The sequence below is a fragment of the Balaenoptera borealis genome (assembly GCF_965194805.1).
Source record: "Balaenoptera borealis genome assembly, chromosome: 14".
Lineage (NCBI taxonomy): Eukaryota > Metazoa > Chordata > Mammalia > Artiodactyla > Balaenopteridae > Balaenoptera > Balaenoptera borealis.
The window spans coordinates 67,540,318-67,559,778 of record NC_138875.1 but is presented as its reverse complement, the minus strand read 5'-3'; the positions used below and the strand labels follow the sequence as shown (position 1 = coordinate 67,559,778).

Below are 19,461 nucleotides of genomic sequence, written 5' to 3'. Positions count from 1 at the left end.
TGGAGGTTCCTTAAAAAACTAAAAATAGAACTACCATATGACCCAGCAATGCCACTCCTGGGCATATATCTGGACAAAACTCTAATTCAAAAAGATACACGCACCCCTGCGTTCATAGCAGCACTATTTACAATAACCAAGACGTGGAAACAACCTATATGCCCATCGACAGATGAATGGATAAAGAAGGTGCGGTACATATGTACAATGGAATACTACTCAGCCATAATGGAATGAAATAATGCCACCTGCGGCAACATGGATTGAACTAGAGATTATCATACTAAGTTAAGTAAGTCAGAAAGTGAAGTAAGTCAGAAAGAGAAAGACAAATACCATATGATATTACTTATATGTGGAATCTAAAATATGACACAAATGAACATCTACGAAACAGAAACAGACTCACAGACATAGAGAACGGACTTGTGGATGCCAAGGGGGAGGGGGATAGAGGAAGGGAAGGATTGAGAGTTTGGGATTAACAGATGCAAACTATTATACAGAGAATGGATAAACAACAAGGTCCTACCGTATAGCACAGGGAACTATATTCAATATCCTATGACAAACCATAATGGTAAAGAATCTGAAAAAGAATGTATATATATGTATAACTGAATCACTTTGCTGTAGAGCAGAATACAACATTGTAAATCAACAGTACTTCAAGAAAATAAAATTAAAAAAAGGAATAAGGCTCTAGAAACATTCCTATACAAGTCTTTTTGTGGACATATGTTTTCATTTCTCATAGGTAAATATCTAGGCATGGAATTGCTGGGTCATAGGGTAGGTGAGTGTGGATTTTACAAGAAACTGCCAGACTTTTGCCCAGAGCGGTTGTACCATTTTACATTCCCACCAACAGTGTATGAGAATTCCAGATACTGCCACATCTTCATCAGCAGTAATGTGGTCAGTTCGTTTAATTTTAGCCATTTTGCTGGATGTGAAGTGGTATCTCATTGTGGTTTCAATTTGCATTTCCCCAATGACTAGTGATATTAAGGCTTTTTCGTGTGCTTCATGGCCATTTGTATATCTTCCTTCCCAAAGTATTTGTCCAAAGCTCTTGCCCATTTTTTAAACTGGGTTTTCTTTTTTTCTTGAGTTGTAGGTTTCTTCATACATCCTGGATACCAGTTCTTTGTCAGATATACATTTTAAAAATATTTTCTCCCAGTTTGTGGTGTGCCTACTTTCTTAATAATGTCTTTTGATGAGAAGTTTTTAGTTTAGTTTTTTTTTTTTTTTTTTTTTTTGTAAATTTATTTTATTTATTTTTGGCTGCGTTGGGTCTTCGTCGCTGCGCACGGGCTTTCTCTAGTTGCGGTGAGAGGGGGGCTACTCTTCGTTGCGGTGCGCGGGCTTCTCACTGCAGTGGCTTCTCTTGTTGCGGAGCATGGGCTCTAGGCACGCGGGCTTCAGTAATTGTGGCGTGGGCTCAGTAGTTGTGGCTCGTGGGCTCTAGAGCTCAGGCTCAGTAGTTGTGGCGCATGGGCTTAGTTGCTCTGCGGCATGTGGGATCTTCCCGGACCAGGGCTCAAACCCATGTCCCCTGCATTGGCACGCGGACTCTTAACCACTGCACCGCTAGGGAAGCCCTAGTTTTAAGGAAGTCTAATTTATCAGTGTTATCTTTTATGGTTATTGCTTTCTGTATTCTGTCTAAAACCATTGCCTAACCCATTGGAGAAGACATTCTCCAATTTTTTTTTTTGTAAGTTTCACAGTTTTAGCTTTTAAATTTAGGTCTGTAATCCACCTTGGATATATCTTTGTGTACGGTGTGAAGCAGAGGTCAAGGGTCCTTTTTTCCATATGGATGTCTAGTTAATGCAGCACCATTGTTGAAAACTTTCCTTTTCCTATTAGATTCCTGTGGCTCCTTTGTTGAAGATCAAATGACCATTTAAGTGTGGCTCTACTTCTGGGCTCACTATTCTTTCCCATTGATCTTTCTGAAGATTCTATACAAGTACTACTCTGTCTTGATGTCTGTAGCTTTATAATAAGTCTTAAAATCAGATGGTGGAAGTCCTCCAAACTTATTCTTCTCCAAGACAGCTTTGGATATTTTAGGTCCTTTGTATTTCTGTTGTAGAATCAGTTTGTCAGTTTCTAAAGAAAAGCTGGTGGGATTATTAGGATTTCATTCCCTCTATAGATTAATTAGGGGAGACATAAGCACCTACTGGGTGCCAGACTGTTGTCAGCACTTGGATTACATCAGTGAACAAAATGCAGATCCTTGCCTCAGTGGAGCTTACATTCAGAGAGCATTTTTGTTTGTTTGTTTATTTGTTTTCTTTCAGGGTTGGTTTGTTTAAGTTTCTGATGAGTCCCTTAGGAAGGATTCCTACAGGTAGAATTACTGAGTCAAAGAATACGAAGTTTTTTCAGGCTCTTTAAACATAGGCCCAGATTATTTCCTCACTGAGCAAGTGTTTATCTTCTGTGGCTGGCGCGATGATGCAGTCGGTCCCCGTTCTGGAAGCACTCCATCCAGCTGGAGAGACGGGATGGCCATTCATGAAACGGTCTGGGTCCAGTGTTTGCTGTGAAACCCAAATGAAACATCCAGTGTCCAAATAACAGTGCTAACAATACAAGGGATCAGGAAGCAGGTCGGCATTGTCTGGAGTGATGAAAACAGGCATCCTGCGGGGGCTGGCATCTGTGGGGGGCACGGGGGTGGGGGGGAAGGCACGGGGGGAGTCCCAGGCAAATGAACAAGAATGGGAGGCGGGGCGATTTCAGCTTGGGCAACATGAGTAGGTACAAAAAGTATTTGTTTCCTGTGGAGACCAGCGTGGCTGGTGGAGGGTGTGGGGTCACACAGCAGAAGATGGAGTTTGATGGGCCAGTGGAGTCCAGCTTTAGTGAGCCCTGGACGCCAGGATTCTGAGCTTGGCCTCAGAGAAAAGGAAGATGCCTGTCCTCCTTTACAGGTGCTGGGCTGTGCTGTTGAGCTCCCTGATGTCAGCTGCAAGCAGCTTCTGGATCAGCTCATCGGCTTCTTTAATTTTTACAACGGGCCTGTTTCTCTGGCCTACAAGGTATGGTGTTGAGGAGTCTTACGTGGAACCTCCGTAGCAAAATCGGTATCGGCAGAACACAGCGTTCACCCAGGGGTCTGGTACACTTGACATAAACACGTCGTGTCAGTGACAAGGTCATGTGCCCTTGGAGCCCCTCTCAGATGCCTTTCTTCCCTGGTGGCCTGAGTCCCATTCACCCAAATGTTTATGCCCGTTCTCTCCTTCCTAGGATGGTTGGGGAGAGCAGGGCCTGGTCACGCCCTCCCCCCCACTCCCCGCCCCGAGGAGCCCTGGTCTGTGGGGGGCAGGTTATCAGGGGCAGGAGGTGGGGCCTCGCCTGGATGGGAAGTTCAGAACAGGCCCTCCCTTCTGGCCAGTTTTTCGCGTAGGAGCAATTTTGTTGGTGGTCGGAGTCCCTGCCGAACAGCGTGTCTCTCGGAATCTTGCGTGCTGACCCCCAGCTGTTCTGTTTCAGAGCTGCTCTCGGGAAGAGCTGAGCGGCGAGTGGGACACCTTCATCGACCAGATCCTGAGAAACACCGGTGACCTGCATAGGATATTCAACTCCCTCTGGAACCTGGACCGAACGAAAGTAACAGGCTAGGCTCAGCCCCCTGCTCGGTGCATGGATAGGAAGAGGGCTTCTGGACACACGTTTCCTCCTTGAATGAGCTGCATCTCAGCGCACATAGTTGTTAAGACCTGTACTCAGATTCCACGCAGCCCTCACGAGCCGTGTGGGCTTGGACAAGTCAGGTCACCTCCCAGAGCCTCACTCTCCTTACCCGTAAAATGGCCACAGCATAAGACTTGCCTCCCAGAGCTGTCCTGATGATGAAATGGGACAGTACGTAAATGACAGAAAGCAGATACTCAGTAAAGGGTGTTACTGTGTTGCTAATGCCCAGGAGTGTTGAACTCAGTAATCTGAAGGTCCCCTTCTCAATAGTGCCATTATGTGATTTAATTATTCTCGACATCCAAAAAGGCCCAGGGCTGACATTTTAAAACCAGGGTTGCCACATCTGGGGCTGGGAGGTGTTTTGTCCCTGAGCCGTCGCTTTTGCCATTGGCACGCGGTGACAGGAGGCCACCTGCGTGGCTGGCCGGGCCGCCTGCACTGCCTCTTGCTCAGTGGCCTTGATCTTGGTGAGCATCACATCCTCACAGTCAGGTAGCCGAAGGGAGATGCGCGGCACTGCCCCTTGAGAACTGCCCGCCCGTGCCCTGAGCATCTCGGGGGACGGGAGCCTTCCACTGTGTGTGGGCTGGGTCTCACTGCTGTCGTTGACTGTGTCCCTTTAACAGGGATGTGGCACTGGGATGCTGCTAGAAACAGGGGCGGGTTTCCCGCTCCTGTCTGGAGGGCTTCTTGGGGTTGGCCCAGAGCTTTCCAGACTGGCTGGCTGGGCCTGGGCGCGTCTTGAGGCCGTGAAAGAATTAACTCAACTGCATGCTTGGCTCCTTGGCACTCGGTTCTAACCGCTGCCCAGCAGGAAGCAGGAAGAGGCTTTTGGTTATTGCTGGCCATTCTTGACCAGGGTCAGATCCTTTTCTGGTCTTTTTCGGGACTTTTTACAAGGACCGTGGACTGAGGCATATACCCCTGAGTGAAAGGCCATGATGTTATCATTTTCTGTTACGCAACAGAGTTACGGGACCTGGTCAGACATCAAGCCAGCTGTGTCACAGGGGTGCCTGGGCTTCAGGGGGACGGTGGAGGATGGGTGGGTGGGTTCACCGGCACCATGACCTGAATTTGAGAGGTAGGTTCTCCTCTCCTGCTGCCTTCTGGTCTCAGCGTTGATCGTCAGGGTCTCCTTGGCCATCTGCACTGTCGCCTGTGAAGAGCCATATGCCATATCTGCTGTACCTTCCAGCTTCCAGAGAGGCCTCCTTGTCCCCGGCATTTGGCACTTGTGGTGGCAGCCGCTCTGGGTGTCAGAGGCGTGACGTAGCTGTCACTGTGCGGCACACGCTCCCTCCAGGCTTGGGCTCTGAGCTGTCCACCTGCTCTCCAGAGCCCCCTTCCTGTTCCTCCTTCGCTGACGGTACGCGTGTTGACCTTGTGGCATGCTTCTTGCCCGGCACAGGTGGAGCCGCTGTTGTTGCTGAAGGCGGCCCTCATTCTGCAGACCTGCCAGCGCTCGCCCCACGTGCTAGCCGGCTGCATCCTCTACAAGGGACTGTGAGTAACCCGGATGCCGCCGCTCCAGCCCTCCCCCTGCTGCAGGGCTGACCACCCCAATCGCGGTGTGTGGCCACTTCCAGGTGGTCTCGTTTGGCAACTAGCGGGTAGTTTAGATTTGATATAGGGTCCCTGCCTGTCTTTGGGCAGAGCTGGGAAATTGCGAACTGTTGTGTCCAGAAAAGAGTTGGGAATATAAAAGGCAGCTTTGAAGAGATCCGTGAAATTCTCAGATGGGGCGTGGAGGCCCACAGCACCTTCCCCTGCTGCCCAGGGCCCTGGTGTGCTGGCCGTAGCTTCAGCTCAGGCTCCTGCAGCCTCTTGGCTGGGTCCATCTCCAGTTGGCCTCTGAGGTCTCACTGCGGCTCTTCACACAGCTGGAGGGCCTCTTAGTGAGCTTGCGCACCCAAGAGCTCTCCACGCCTCTTCCAGGCTCCGCGGAGGCTCGGCTCTCACAGCCTGAGGCAGGAGAGCTGGTGCTCTGTGCCCAGAGCTCTCTGATCCCAGACGGGTGGGCCCTGGAGAAGATCTCCAGGCACTCAGCGGGCTCTGGCTGCGCTTCTTCCCAGCCCCGGTGATCTTGCCTCATCTCCGCTCTCTCCTCTGGCAAGTAGACATACTCGGTGGAGAAGGAAATGAGATGACCGATGGGGGTGCAGTCCCTGTTCCCAGTGGCCCTCAACACATGACCTCCCCTTTCTTTTCACAATGACGGCTCTGAATCAGCTTGTGGTGCTGCCAGGCTCACCAGCAACATGGTGTCAAAGATAATATTTTTTTTCTTATTTTGCATTTCTTAGTTATTTTTAAATCATACACCTAATGCGTGAACACATTCTCATGGTAAAAAAAAAATGAACCAAGAGAGAAACATGCAGCGCACAAAGGTTCCCCGCCCCTCCCCCTCCCTCTCAGCCATCCCCACCGTCAGCGGTTTGCTGAGCATCCTTTTTGTTCTGTGTGTTTTCACACACCTGCACATATACACATGTATTGATTTTGCTTATTTCTGCTGTCTTTGTAAATGGGATCATATGGTCCCTCACCTTAATGTGTATAGTAGGGATTTCTTTATCAGTCCCTTTTGGTCCACCTCACTCTTGTAACAGCTACACGTTTTTTGGTGTCATACAACAGAAAATGATGAATTTACTCTCTTTTTGATGGACATTTAAATCGTTTACCCATTAAAAGATGATTTTACCATTTTCCCTGTCGAGAATATTCTTAAGCACACACCTTGGTACAAGTCGAGTCCAAGGGTTTGGACATTTTAAACTTTGAGGGAACAGACAGGGTGCCCTCCACGAGGGCTTTCCCAGTTGAAACTCCCACCAGCTGTGTCCCCGAGAGCCTCGCCACCACAGGGTGTCAGGAACGTGTCCAATTCAGAGTCCTGAGTGTGTTTCTTCTCACGGTGTCCTTGTTCCTGTGTCTCACCCCCCAGGATCGTTAGCACCCAGCTCCCACCCTCTGTCACAGCCAAGGTCCTGCTTCATCGAGCTGCACGTCGGGACCAGGTATCGCAAAGCCCGCCCCGCTGGCTGGGATGCTTCATCCGGCGAGTCTGTCTTTATATCGGGCAAGGCTGATCCCCAGTGCTAGATGGATGGGGGCGGCTGCTGCTGCCTTGTCCTTCTCAGGACCCCAGGTCCATCCATGTGGTTTCCTTCGAGTGAGGTCACTGGCAAAGCTGAAAGAAAACGTTGTCTTCTGCGTGGTAGACTTGGTTGGTTTTTCTTCGATCCAAGTGGAGCTATGAGAATTTGACTTCCCTCAAGGATGGGCTTTATGTCAAAGAGATGTTGGATTTTTCAGAGAGAGAGAGACTGTAAAAGATGGCTTAGGACAATAGAAACTTTAAAAATACTTCCGTCTTATATTTACTTAACTGTTTTTATAATGAAGGAAAAGTCATATGTGCTCATGGGAAATAAAATTGCCCACAACTGGACTGCACAGAGATAATCACTGCTAGCCTCTGGCATATTTCCTTTGAGTTCTTTTTTCTTTTGTTTTACTAGTTGATTCTTACTGTGCGAGACTCTGGTTTTAAATGTGTCATCAGGCCGGCTTTTTACACTTATTAAATCAGTAGACATTTAAAACACGTGTGTGGCTCTAGCCGGCTCCTTCCCACCGTGATGCAGGGGTCATTAGAACAGCCTTCCTGGTAAACTATTTGATAATGAGAGGCTTGAGGATGCCCTTTCCTTTTTCCTCATAGTTCAGCACTACGAATCAATACTAAGGAAATCATCTGACTGCTGAAGAAGGTTTATGCTCAAAACTTATTGCAACAGGATTTACGAAAGTGAAAAATCAGATATAACTTAAATGTCTACGGTAGGAGCTGGCAGACCGTGGGCTGTGGGCCAGTCGCCTACAGACAGAATTTTCTTGGCCTGCTTTTGAGCCACACCTGCAGGTTGAGTAGCTGCACAGAGACTGTATGGCCGCAAAGCCGAAAATATGCACTAGCTCGCCATTTACAGACTGGTTGCCAGTTGCTGGTCTCAAGTAGGGAAATGATGAATCCTCCTCCACCACTGTAAACTTCCTAAAATTTTAGTCAGCCATTGAAAATGGCCAAAGATGCTTTAATGACAGAAATTGTGTGTCAGTCTTTCAAGCAGAAAAAGTTTTACGTAATGTGGCCTCAGAGTATAAAAAAAATGCATAGACTTAAAGGAAAATGTGCCCAATGTTAACAGGATTAGCTTGCGGGTGAGGGAATTGTATGTGATTTTTTTGGAAAAGAATTTTTGTCTAGAGTTAGTTTATGTAAAGAAAAAAAGAAAGCCGCAACACTTCTTAGGAGTGAAAGTCATTTTGGTGAGAAGAGCAGTTTTTGTTTTGTTTTGGTGGGTCCTTTTGGAACCTTTAGGTGGAGATGGCTGGAAAGCTCTTTTGAGGAGATTCCTGGGTTTCTCACCTTGATTGTAAATCAGAACAAGAGATCTGACCTCACATCTGGTTTAGGTTGAAGGGTCACAGGCCCTTCACACTTTTGTTATAATGGGATCTGTGTGAGCTCTAGGCCAGGGCTGTGGCAGATGTGGCTTTATTCCAGGAGATGACTTCCCTGGAGGTCTGAGAGGTAACATGAATGAATGCTTGCTGTTATTCCCAGAGAGGAGAAACTGAGATATCAGAACGGGAAGAAGCCTGGTGTGAGCCTGGGTGGTGTGGCCGCCCCAGCCAGTGTGGGCCTGGCTCTTGGCTGACCCCAGCCACGGCGGGGGGCAGGCAGCTTGGGGGAGCTTCTGTTCCATCTGCTTTGCTGTTGGCGTGCGGCTGGGACCAGCATCCTGGGCCTGGCTGCATTTCACGAACAGATGGCACCGCGCGGTCCTGATGGTTAGGTTGGGGGGAGAACGCGGTGCCCAGCACCAACTTCTCTGTGTGTTTATTTTCAGAGACAACCTATAGGAGGGGATGCCCTGCAGGAACATGGTAAGTGATCAGGTGGCTTGTTACATCTTGGGAATGGTCCTTAAGCTGCCTGGCCCTATCCAAGTCACGTGAAAGGCCGAGTAGTCCTATATGGTTATTCCATCGGCTCGTGAGATTAGGAAAATATATAGAGCTTCAAGGACAAAGTTACCCATCAAAATCGCAGTTGTAAAGCTCCTGATTTAGGCATACCTCTTAAATCCCCGTTTTCAGATCCTCCTTAACTCCCCATTATGAGACTACTCAGACGAGTTCCAGAAGGTCACAATTAGGAGAGGGTGCCATCGGCGGCCACTGCCAGGAAGACCTTTTGCAGCAGTGCAGGTGCCCCCAAGAGGGGGATTTGTTTTATTTTGAATCATAAGTCGGGGCAGACCCGTTTGGTCAGGTGGAAGTGCTTTTTTCCAGCTTCTGTCTTTTTTTTAAGTGCCACTAAATTTTCTTCCACCAAACGTCACCCTGGGTGCAGAGTTGCCTACACGGGCTTTTCCTTGCTGATGGCTGAAGTTGTAGCTGCAGTTTTGTGGCTTTTGTTCTGGGTTGAGGAACGTAGCCCAGAGCTGCTCTCTGAGCTGGCCTGTGGGTTGGATGCGTCACCCCAAGAACAGTCCCTGCCCCCTCTGTCTTCTCTGGCCCAGGGGAGGGCCCTGGCCACACTGCTTTGCAATTCTAGGAGCAGCACTCCCTCCAGACGTCCAGATTGTGCCTGTTTTCCTGACCGAAGAGGAAGCCGTCAGTCTCCGTGAGTTCCCCCAGGAGCCCACGACCAGGTAAGGGAGCTCACAGGGGTTCCTCTTAACCCATGCATTGGGCACTCCCTCCCACGGATTTATCCAGGTGAGCCCCTGGTATTTGATAACTGATTCCATCTTCTCCACGCTCTGCCTTGGCAGGGGCATCTGGAGCTTCAGCTTAGAGATCAGAGGCATCTGGCAGAGTGAGATGAGCGTAGGTTTCAAATCCCAGATCTGCTGCTTATCAGCTCTGTGACCTTGGGCAAGTCCACTCCCTGCCTGAGCCTCAGTTTTTTCATCTGTAAAATGGACCCAGAAAAGTTGGGAATATTATGTGTATAGCACCCAGTATAGGGCCTGACTCACAGTCGGCCTCCAAACGTGGGTGTCCCTGATTCAGTGGGCTCTGCCGTTTCCTGTAGGTGATCCCGGTGTCACTGTGTGAAGCCCCGAGGCCCAGGCATTGCCCTAGGTTTCCTCCTGTGCTTTGACCATGACCTCTTAGGCTCTGTGGCCTCAGCACCCACTTGTCACCAATGCCCGTGCTTTTTAGGGAAGCACTGCTTTAGTCTCCCCCAGGGCAGGGCCCTTGCCCACGCTCAGTCGCCTGCCCTTCCTCACGCCCGTCTTGTTCGCCAGCACTCTGGCATCTCCAGCCAGACTCCTGGAGCCCCCAGCCCAGCGCCCTCCAAAGAGTTTGAACACATCTGCCCCGAAAGAAAACACCCCCAGACATGCGGGATCCACGGCTCGGATCTCAGCGACCACCCCTGAGCCCAGGTCTCCTGACGTCACCTGGCCAAATGGCAGCAGGGAGAACGGACACTGGTCTGGCTGTGATCTGAAGAGCATCAAGCCCCCAACACCGCACCACACCACCAGGGGCCAGGGGCCTGGGCTCGACCTCTCCCTGGTGAAGGAAACCGGTTTGTCCAGGGGGGAAGAGGAACTGGACTTGTCTGAAATCCACGTTCCAGAAGCTCAGGACACGGGAGCATCCTTGGGTTATTCTGCCTCCGATGGCGGGCCTCCTGGCTGCAGGGCATCTGTCAGTGACTCTGGCAACGCCGGAAGCAAGCCACCCGAGGCCCTGCCTGTAGGCACAGCCGTGGGCGGCCCCCTCCCTCCCTCCACTCCTGGGATGCTCACCCAGAACGGAGCCCTAGAACGGCCCAGAGACCTTCCCGGCAACAGCAGCCAAGCCCCCGTCCCCAGGGACCACCTCCTCGGCCCGGCGAGCGGGCCGTTGCCGTCGCCTTGCTTGGATTCGAGGCAGACGGGGACTGAGCTGCCCGTGGGGGAACAAGGCGAGGGGCAGCGTGGCGACGGGGTTCCTGAGGGCCGCTCGGCCTCCGGCCCGGAACGCACCTCGGGCTCGGCAGACCCTCCAGGTGACGGCCCCTCCGCAGACAGACCCGGGTCCAGGGCGACCCCCGCGTCCCGCACGCGGCTCGTGCGGATGAACCTCTACACTCACAGCGTCAGAGGCCTGGTGCTGTTGCTGCTGGCCGAGGAGCCGCTGCTGGGAGATGGCGCGGCCGTCGAGGACGTGGTGAGTGTGCAGACCCCCTGGCCCCTGGCGGCCCGCGCCCACCTCCTCGGAGCGGGGATAGGCAGGGGGGCTCGGCCAGCAGCTCTGTGACCTCGTGCCAAACATCCTTGTTCACACAGTGGGGTGCCGGTGGTGCCCAACTCCTCGGCTGTGGGGGGTGAGTGAGCATCCAGTGCTGAGCACAGAGTCAAGTGCAAAGGCATCCACAAGTCTTGCCCTTTCCAGCTTCTTCCGTCTTCTCAGCGCGTCTGGCTCGTCGTCAGCACTGTGGGGAGCAGTGCAGCCACGCAGGCCATGACCACACACGGCCTCACTCCCTAGCCCGGCAGCTCTAGGCTCTGTGTGGCCGGAGTCTGTGCGTGTCCCCGCCTGGACTGGGAGTTTTCCGCCAGCCCTGACTTTCCCTCCGTCTGGAGCTCCTTCCTAGAAGGCCCAGGACGTCTGAAACGCTAACTGGATCCAGAAGGCTCCTCTCAAACCCTTGCAGCCCCTTCCCCACTTCGAGTGGTAAGCTGACCTTCTCTGGGGCCTGGGCCCACGCTGGATCCAGTTGCCATAGTAACAGCCTTGCTTTAGTTGGCCGGGCAAGGGCAGCGATAAAAACAGCAGGTTGAAATTGCTGCAGGGTGAATGGTGTCCTGGGGCTTGCCTTGTTTCTGTTCTTAAATCTATATTATTCTAAGCCCGTCGTATTAGCAGGCAGGGCCCGTGGCCCTCCGTAAATGAGCGGGTCCCCTGGAACGCACTGGAGGAGGGCGGCGGGTCCTCCGCGCGGAGCCTGGAGACGGGGCCTGCGCCTCTCGCACCTACCTGGCTCCTCTCCCCTTTCCACAGGCCCCGCAGCACCCTCTCCGAGTGGGGCTTCCCGCCACTTCCTTCCCCAAGGCTCCTCCTCCTTACAACAGCTCAGGGGTCCAGGGCTGCAGCTCTGTGCTTCCATCTCCCGGCCGAGGCCTTGGTTTCATGGTCTGTCCTGCTTAGCGCCGAGCTTAGACGCGGCATTTTGCAGGCCCAGTGTTGGCATGCAGTAAAGTGGATACCACCCCTCTATTTTTACTTTCCCCCCAAAAAGAAAAAGAAAAACTAGTGCAGGCCGCTCTGGGAGAAGAAGGTAAATTACGATGTATTCTGCATTCGCTGTATGTAAATACTTTGCATCTGCTACTTCAGCCAAGCCTTGGAACAGCTAGCTCTGGGGGCAGGCACGGTAACTCCCATTTTGCCCTTAAGAAAACCGCCTCTTTGAGATCAAGACCTAACGCACATGGTGGGGTCCAGGATTCCTGCCTGTTTCTTGTCTCCCACCCTCAACCCTCTGTCCCTCGTGGATCTGACCTTGGCATGGTAGGTGGGAAGGTGAAGGAGTAAAGGCCCTGCCTTCTGTGGCCCTTGATACTCGGACATGGGACTTGGTCTGTCACAGCCCATCCTTGTTGTCAGGGCAACGACCTCCCTGGGCTTTCATGGAAAGTAGGGTTTGGTGTTGGGCAGGAAAGAGAACGCAATTTTATGGAAAAAGAAAACTAGTCTTTTCTAAGAAGAGTAGGGTGTTAACGAACTTTGATCAGCTTGCTGGTTTGCGAGTGGAGTCGGTTATCAAACCCAAAGGCCGTCTATTTTATAATCAGCAGAGAGCTTTCATTGCCTTTTTGTCCCGGTTCTGCACACAGAACAGTCGACCTGATTTCCCTCCAGACCCTCTGCTGCTGTCTAGAAAAAGCCAACCCCTGCAGCATGGTAAACGACAGCTCAGAAGTGACCGTGAGCACAGCCCCCCTTGGGAAAGACACATCACCACGGCTCCCTGGGTCATTTTGCCATCACGTCTTTCAGGGGCTCAACTGCCACCTTTTCTGTTTGCTGAGGGTGTGGGCGGGAGCTGGGTGAAGTGGGTGATGGAGGGAGCAGCCAGGAGAGGGTGGCACTAACTCAGAGGAGCAGAGTAGGCTCACGCCAGGGGGCAGCAGAGAGCCGCTGATAGTTCCTGCTCAAAACCCAAGATAATCCTCTCACTGACCTTCAGTTATTCATCACTACAGTAGGACACAGAGCTGTGTGTACAGTAGACAAAGCCTGGGTTTAGTGTGTTAGCATAAAATACAAAAAAGCACCCCTCTCCCGTGAAACTGGTGCTTCTGAGTAAACGTGTGTTCCTGCATCGTTTCTTCTGCGTGTTTGGGGCACACTGACACTGAGCCACGTGCTTTGCTGTGGGCTAGAAGGCGGAGGATGCAGGAACAGCCCCGGCTCCGTGTCTCCTAGGGCTGCTGTGAGGATCTCGTATGTGGTAGTGTGTCTTGGGCTGGCAAACTTTAACGTAAAGGAACACATAGCAGGTGTTTTCTGCTTTGTACAACTCTTCGAATCTGCTGTTGTAGTACAAAAACAACCATAAACAATATGTAAATAAACGGCGTGGCTGTGTTCCAGTACATTGTTTATGGACTCAAAAATTGAAGCTTGATATAATTTTCACATAACAATATTATTCTTTTGACTTTTTTCCCCCTAACCATACAAAAATATAAAAACCATTCTCAGTTCTCAGGCTATCAAAAACAGTCAGTAGGCTGGATTTGGTCCACGGGCCATGGTTTGCTGACCCCTCGTATATATGAAAGCACTTGGTTACCAGTAGAAAATTGCCCACGTGTCATCTGGTATAGCGTCTTATGATTAACTGCGTCGATGGTTAAGTGATTTTATCCTGAGTACAAGATAGGCAGAAGATTCCGGAAGTGGCTCGGTGCCTACAGAGAAAGCTCAGGGTTTGGCATGGCTCATTCTGTCCCTGTTTTCCCTTCCCCTGGGCACCCGCTGGGGATGGAGGGATGACTGTTGCAGATTCCTGAGGTCCAGAAACTTTCAGCGAGGCTGTGGTTTGACTTCGTGGTAAATCCCGTACGCACACACACACACGCACACACGCGCGCGGCCTCATCTGCCTCTGTTAATCGCGCTGGTGAGGCTGCTCCAGGGATCTGAGCAGGGGACAGCGTGCCTGTCCTCCTGTCCCGTTACTGTGGACCCTCGACTCAGCCCGCACAGCTGGTGGTGGACGGTGCCTCGTGTCGGTCACACTCGCTGTCCAGTCACCCAGTGGCTGTTGCCCGGCACCTCCTGGGAGCCAGGCTCGCTGCTGGGCCCTGGGGACGCAGAGATGAGGGTGTCACGTAAACCCTGGTGCCAAACCTAATGCCCTTAAGTACCATTTCTATGACATGGGATAGAAATGCTAATTTAAGTCCAGGACACTCCCCAAAATAACACTTGAGTTTCATGACATTCACCTCAGGACATTCTCTTTGCATCTCTGGTCCTTTTATGCAAGCTTATTTTTTTACACAGCTGTTGTGAAATAAGTCAACCCACAGACAAGTCATATTAGTCCAGGGACGCGAGCTCATGGAAGAGGTCGCACTTCTTTAATAATGACAGTTTTCATATTCTTGACTTTAAGAAAATGCGTTCGCTCCCGGCACTTCAGAGCGGACAGAATGGATAGATGCTATTTGACCTCAGCCACTCAGCAGCCCTGTAGTATCCCTATTTCGCAGATGAAAAAAAACGAGGCGCAGAAAAGCCAGTAACTTGCCCCTGGTCATCTGGCCGGGAAGAGGCTGAGCCAGGAGGTCCTTCACCTGGGCGCCAGCTGCGGCCCGGGGCCCGCGGCCTCCTTGTGGCTTTAGCAGCCCGGGGCAGCCCCAGGAGGCCCTGATTCAGGCTGAGTCCATCTGGACGTGACGGACGTACTTGGCGGGGCCCAAGAGGGAGTTCAGCCGTTCGAAAATGACATTGCAGGAAAATAGTTCAAGGATGAAGGACAAAGTTCATGCTGTATCATTAGGTCACAGAACTAGTATCAGTCGTTATTTATGGTCTGACTCCATCTTTAGTTTATAAACAACAAATCGTACAAAATGGGACAGTCCAGTGTTCCTAACTGCACCTGCAGGTGACATCCCCTGGGAGGTGTTTTAAAATACAGGTGTTTGGGCCTCGCCTCCCGGACAGCCTTCCTCAGCTGGGTTCCTCCTCTGAGCCAGAGAGCACAGAAAACCATTTCACCCACACTTCTCAGCCCTTCGAGAACAGTGGCTGGTACCATTCTAGGTACAGGGAGGGAGGTGGCCTCGCTGCAGACAGTCAAGAAGCACGGGGTGGGGGAGGAGGAGGGGGGCACAAACGCCAGCCGTGGTTAGGAGATGCACCAGGGCGCCACCAGCGGCTCTGCCTGGATGGTGAGATTCTGGGCCATTTTTCCTTGCTTTTTTTTTTTTTTCTTTTATTTTTCTGCTCCCCCCTATTTTCTGATTTTTCTACAAGTTTGAAATGCATTAGGAGATAAGGGCAGAAGTCAGGACTTCTCTAACAACAGGTCAAAGCACTGGTCAGAGTCCTTCTTGCTAAGTCAGGCAGCCACGCAGATAGATATCCCTTGGGTGGCTTGCTCAGCGGCGGCCTGTCCCCTCCCTGCCCCGCAGTACCACGGCAGCCTGGCGTCCCTCAACGGGCTGGAGGTGCACCTGAACGAGACGCTGCCCCGGGACCAGGCGGCCCCCGCGGCCAGAGCCTATGGCTTCGCGCACTACGACCGCGTCCAGAACATGCTGGCGGGTAAGGGGCGCCCCCGGTGGGTGGGAGCGGGGACCGGGGCCCAGCGCACGGGGCGGGTGCCCTGCAGTCAGGACGCTGCTTTCTCACTTGGAGCCCAGCTCCCACGGGGTTTAAATTCTCCTGGCAAACATTTCTTTTCTCGTTTATCTTATTTTGGCCGTTTCTCCAACATTTTGAGAGAAGCACACACACGTTCAAATATCTGTGACGAGGTTGCCTCCCGATTCGGACATTCGTGTGCAGAGACCGGTGTTGCCCACCATCGGGGGCGGCGTGTGCTCCGTGGCGGGGTGCAGCTGGAGGGCCCAGCACCCCGGCCTCTGTCCCACTGCCCCTGGGCACCCGTACCCCAGGCCGGGGCCTCACCCTGTCCCAGTTTATGGTTCTGGGTTTGGGGGATGTTGGTGGAGGGGGGCAGTCTGCCACTCACGACTTCTGTGTCCTCTTCTGGAAGCCAACCTGCCGCAGGTGGCCACAGCCCAGGACCGCCGCTTCCTCCAGGCCGTCAGCCTGATGCATTCCGACTTCGCCCGGCTGCCCGCGCTGTACGAAGTGACCGTCAGGTGAGCGTCCCCGGCTCACTGACAGCCCTGCGCCAGGAGCCGCCTTCCCGGGGTCCTGGGCAGAGAGCCTCATTCATAACCGAATGAAGGACAGTCCAGGAACCAGTCAGGGCTTTCTTTGATCAGCTCCGGTGGCTGCTGTCATCTGCCCCTGTGCTTCCCATGTCATGTATTTGCTGGGTCCCATCCTGGGGTTCGGACTGCTTTATACACTGGGGTACAGCAGGGAGGAGACCTAAGGCCCTCACCACCTCAGTGCTTCCATCCATCACTGGGGAGGGAGGAGGGGCCTCGGTCTCTGCCATAAACGATGCTGAAGTGCTGTCTTCCATCTTCTAACTTAACAAGTCCCGCGTGCTCATGACCAAGTCTCCCAAGTCAAATGTTGTCATCCCATCGCCGGCAATATGGCCCAAAGATACCCACAGTTAATAGTTTGGTGTATGTTACTCCAGGTTTCATTGGTTTTTGTTTTTATTTTTTGCATATAAAAGATAGACGATTAGAATTTTTGATTATTTAATGGTTTTTCTTATAGAAAACTGGAGCATACTAATGTGCTGTTTTACAAGTTTCTTTTTTTCACCTTGTTGCATGTCCTGAACACCGCTGTGCCAGCAGATCTAGATCTATTATTACTATTGTCATTTACAATCTTTAACCAACCGAATTTCTACTTTTTCTCTCTACACGCTTCTCTTATGAAACCGGTAGCAGAAAAGAAGGCAAGTTAGAGGGTCAGAAGGGGGGTGCCTGCTCTGTGTATATCACTCAGTTAAGTCCTTGGAATGATTTGGTCCAGCGCATTCTTTTTTTTTTTTTTTTTTTTTAATTTTTACTCTCTCCCTTCCCTTTTTTTTTTTTTTAAATTTATTTATTTTTAGCTGTGTTGGGTCTTCATTTCTGTGCGAGGGCTTTCTCTAGTTGTGGCGAGCGGGGGCCACTCTTCACCGCGGTGCGCGGGCCTCTCACTATCGTGGCCTCTCTTGTTGTGGAGCACAGGCTCCAGACGCGCAGGCTCAGTAGTTGTGGCTCACGGGCCCAGTTGCTCCACGGCATGTGGGATCTTCCCAGACCAGGGCTCGAACCCGCGTCCCCTGCACTGGCAGGCAGACTCTCAACCACTGCGCTACCAGGGAAGCCCGAGAGCATTCTTTTGAACCTCATTTTATGGACAAAGAAATTGAAGCACAAACAGAATGAACGACTCGCCCCAGGGTCGCATTCTTACTCAGAGGCTGAGTCAGGATTTGAGCCCAGGTGTCTCAGCTCTAAGCACATGCCCCCCGCCACACACGTTTCCAGTTCCGGGGACAGTGTGGCTGAGAAGGAGGCGTGTGGGCTCTGGGCTCGGCTCTGGTGCTGACCGGGTTCTAATGCCTGTCACCTGCCACACAGGAATGCGGGCACTTCTGCTGCCCAGCGCCATCTCCAGCCACTATTTCTGTGTATCTTTCCGTAATAAATGTGTCTTCTCTGGCTTTAAGTCACAGCTGCCCCACGCTGGCAACCTAGATCCATCACCCACCTTGTGGCCCTGTAGTATTTCATCTTCCTTGGAGCTGAGAGGGTTTTAGCGTTGGGATATGTAGCTCATTTGAATAATAGAAACAGAAAAAACAGGCTCCATTTCTTAACCACTCACCATGGGCTAAGCAATTTGTATATATTCCTACTCATTTACTCTCTTTATAAAATCTCAGTGAGGGAATTTACTGTTGTCATATTCATTTTACTGATGAGAAAGCTAAGACTCAGAAAGCTGGAGCAACTTAGTCAAGGGCACACAGCCAGGAAGTCGCAGGGGTGGGATGAGCACCCAGGTCTGTGTGACTCTAGATCGTGCTCGTTACCCACAGGCCGAGGTGCCCCCTCTCCATGGCCGTAGTGACTGGTCCATGACTCGTCCTGCCGGGTCACTGGCAGCGCTTCTGGGGGTCTCCGGGCTCTGAGGGCTCACAGGCAGCGTCGGACTGTGGTCTCCTTTCTTACTCTAACAGGAATGCCTCCACGGCTGTGTACGCCTGCTGCAGCCCCGTCCAAGAAACCTATTTCCAGCAGCTGGCGTCGGCGGGGCGGAGCTCCGGCTTCCCGAGTCCGCAGGACAGCGCCTTCAGCCTCCCGGGCAAAGCCAAGCAGAAGCTGCTGAAGCATGGGGTGAACTTACTTTGAACCGTGGGTTCATGACCCCAGCAGATGACTCTCACATCGAATCCCAGCAAAGGAAGCTCTGCCTTGTTAAATGGAAAAGTCCCTCTATTTTGTTTTCCTTGGAATAGTCCCTTGTTTTTAGGAATGTAATGATATTTGAGTGTTTGTTGCCCCTTCTGCAGATTGGGGTTGGAGGAGGTAGCTCTCCGGGTCAGCAGACCTAGAGCACGTGGTAAAGAACTTGATGATGTGGGCAGCACTGCGGCCAGATTGGGCGCCTTGGCTCCTTACACCCAAGGGGCACAGGGCCAGTGAGTCCCCCTGTCACATGGAGCCCCGGGCACCTGACATTTCTTGCTGCTGTTCCACCCCAGCCTTAACTAGGACCACAAAAACCCAGGGTGGCGTTTTTTCTAGAACCTGGTTGGCCCTGTCTAGAGTATTTGTCCAGCCCTGTGTCCAGGGGGCCGGTCTGAGGTGTGACTGCCCAGCCAGGAGACGGATTTGTCAGCGAGCAGACCGGAGCTCCCACTTCTCAGGTTATCTTCAGAGCAGTCCTTCTGGGAGGTTGGGACGCCTAGTGCAGCGAAGCAGCAGGGATGCTGAAACCACCTTGTTTGGATCTTCTGGAACTATATTCAAAACAAGGAGCCTGTTCTTTGGCTTACCCACAGTGGGGGCACATCTCAATGACGTGGGAGGGAGTTTGGGGTGCCAGGACCGAGAGCTGCGTGACGACAGGCCAGACTGGGCCACTTGGTTGGAAGTGGGCTGTGCTGCTGCTTCCTCCCGAGTGAGTGTCCCAAACGGGAGTTTCTAAAAGGTTTTGGTGCAAAAGCAGAACTGTGCTTTTCAGCGGTGGCTGCGTGAAAGGGAACAGCATTCGTTTGTATGTTTCTGGGCTGGAGTAGTACTAGAACGTCAGTTCTGTTACGTTTATAGTCTGACATTTTATGATGATGTGATGCAGGTCACAGGATGAAAATATTTTGCAAAATCCTAACCAGATGTTTACTGGAAGTACCTGAGATTCCATTTGAAAATCGTGATGTTAATAACTTCATGTCAGTGAACCATTATCTCATGTTTCTGACATGGTGTCTTTTTCTCGAAACAAGTTTCTAAGGGCTAAAAATAAAATAGCCAAAAACACTAA

At 51.7% G+C, this 19,461-nt stretch overlaps 1 protein-coding gene across 6 annotated transcripts in view; it reads left to right on the top strand.

Moving 5' to 3' along the window:
• HPS4 (HPS4 biogenesis of lysosomal organelles complex 3 subunit 2) overlaps positions 1-19,461 on the top strand; it is a gene marked incomplete at its 3' end in the record, with an annotated part of 27,376 nt that extends 7,915 nt beyond the window's left edge. For 4 of the 6 annotated variants that reach the window (XM_082355042.1, XM_082355039.1, XM_082355040.1 and 1 more), the window contains exons 5-14: positions 2,955-3,062; positions 3,520-3,636; positions 5,138-5,232; positions 6,680-6,752; positions 8,652-8,688; positions 9,362-9,458; positions 10,062-10,974; positions 15,459-15,591; positions 16,046-16,154; positions 18,155-19,461. In XM_082355042.1, the coding sequence (XP_082211168.1) occupies positions 2,955-3,062; positions 3,520-3,636; positions 5,138-5,232; positions 6,680-6,752; positions 8,652-8,688; positions 9,362-9,458; positions 10,062-10,974; positions 15,459-15,591; positions 16,046-16,154; positions 18,155-18,326 (1,854 nt within the window). Of the gene's footprint in view, positions 1-2,954; positions 3,063-3,519; positions 3,644-5,137; positions 5,233-6,679; positions 6,753-8,651; positions 8,689-9,361; positions 9,459-10,061; positions 10,975-15,458; positions 15,592-16,045; positions 16,159-18,154 lie in introns of those variants that run through there. The other 2 variants (XM_082355043.1, XM_082355044.1) reach the window with 2 other exon arrangements.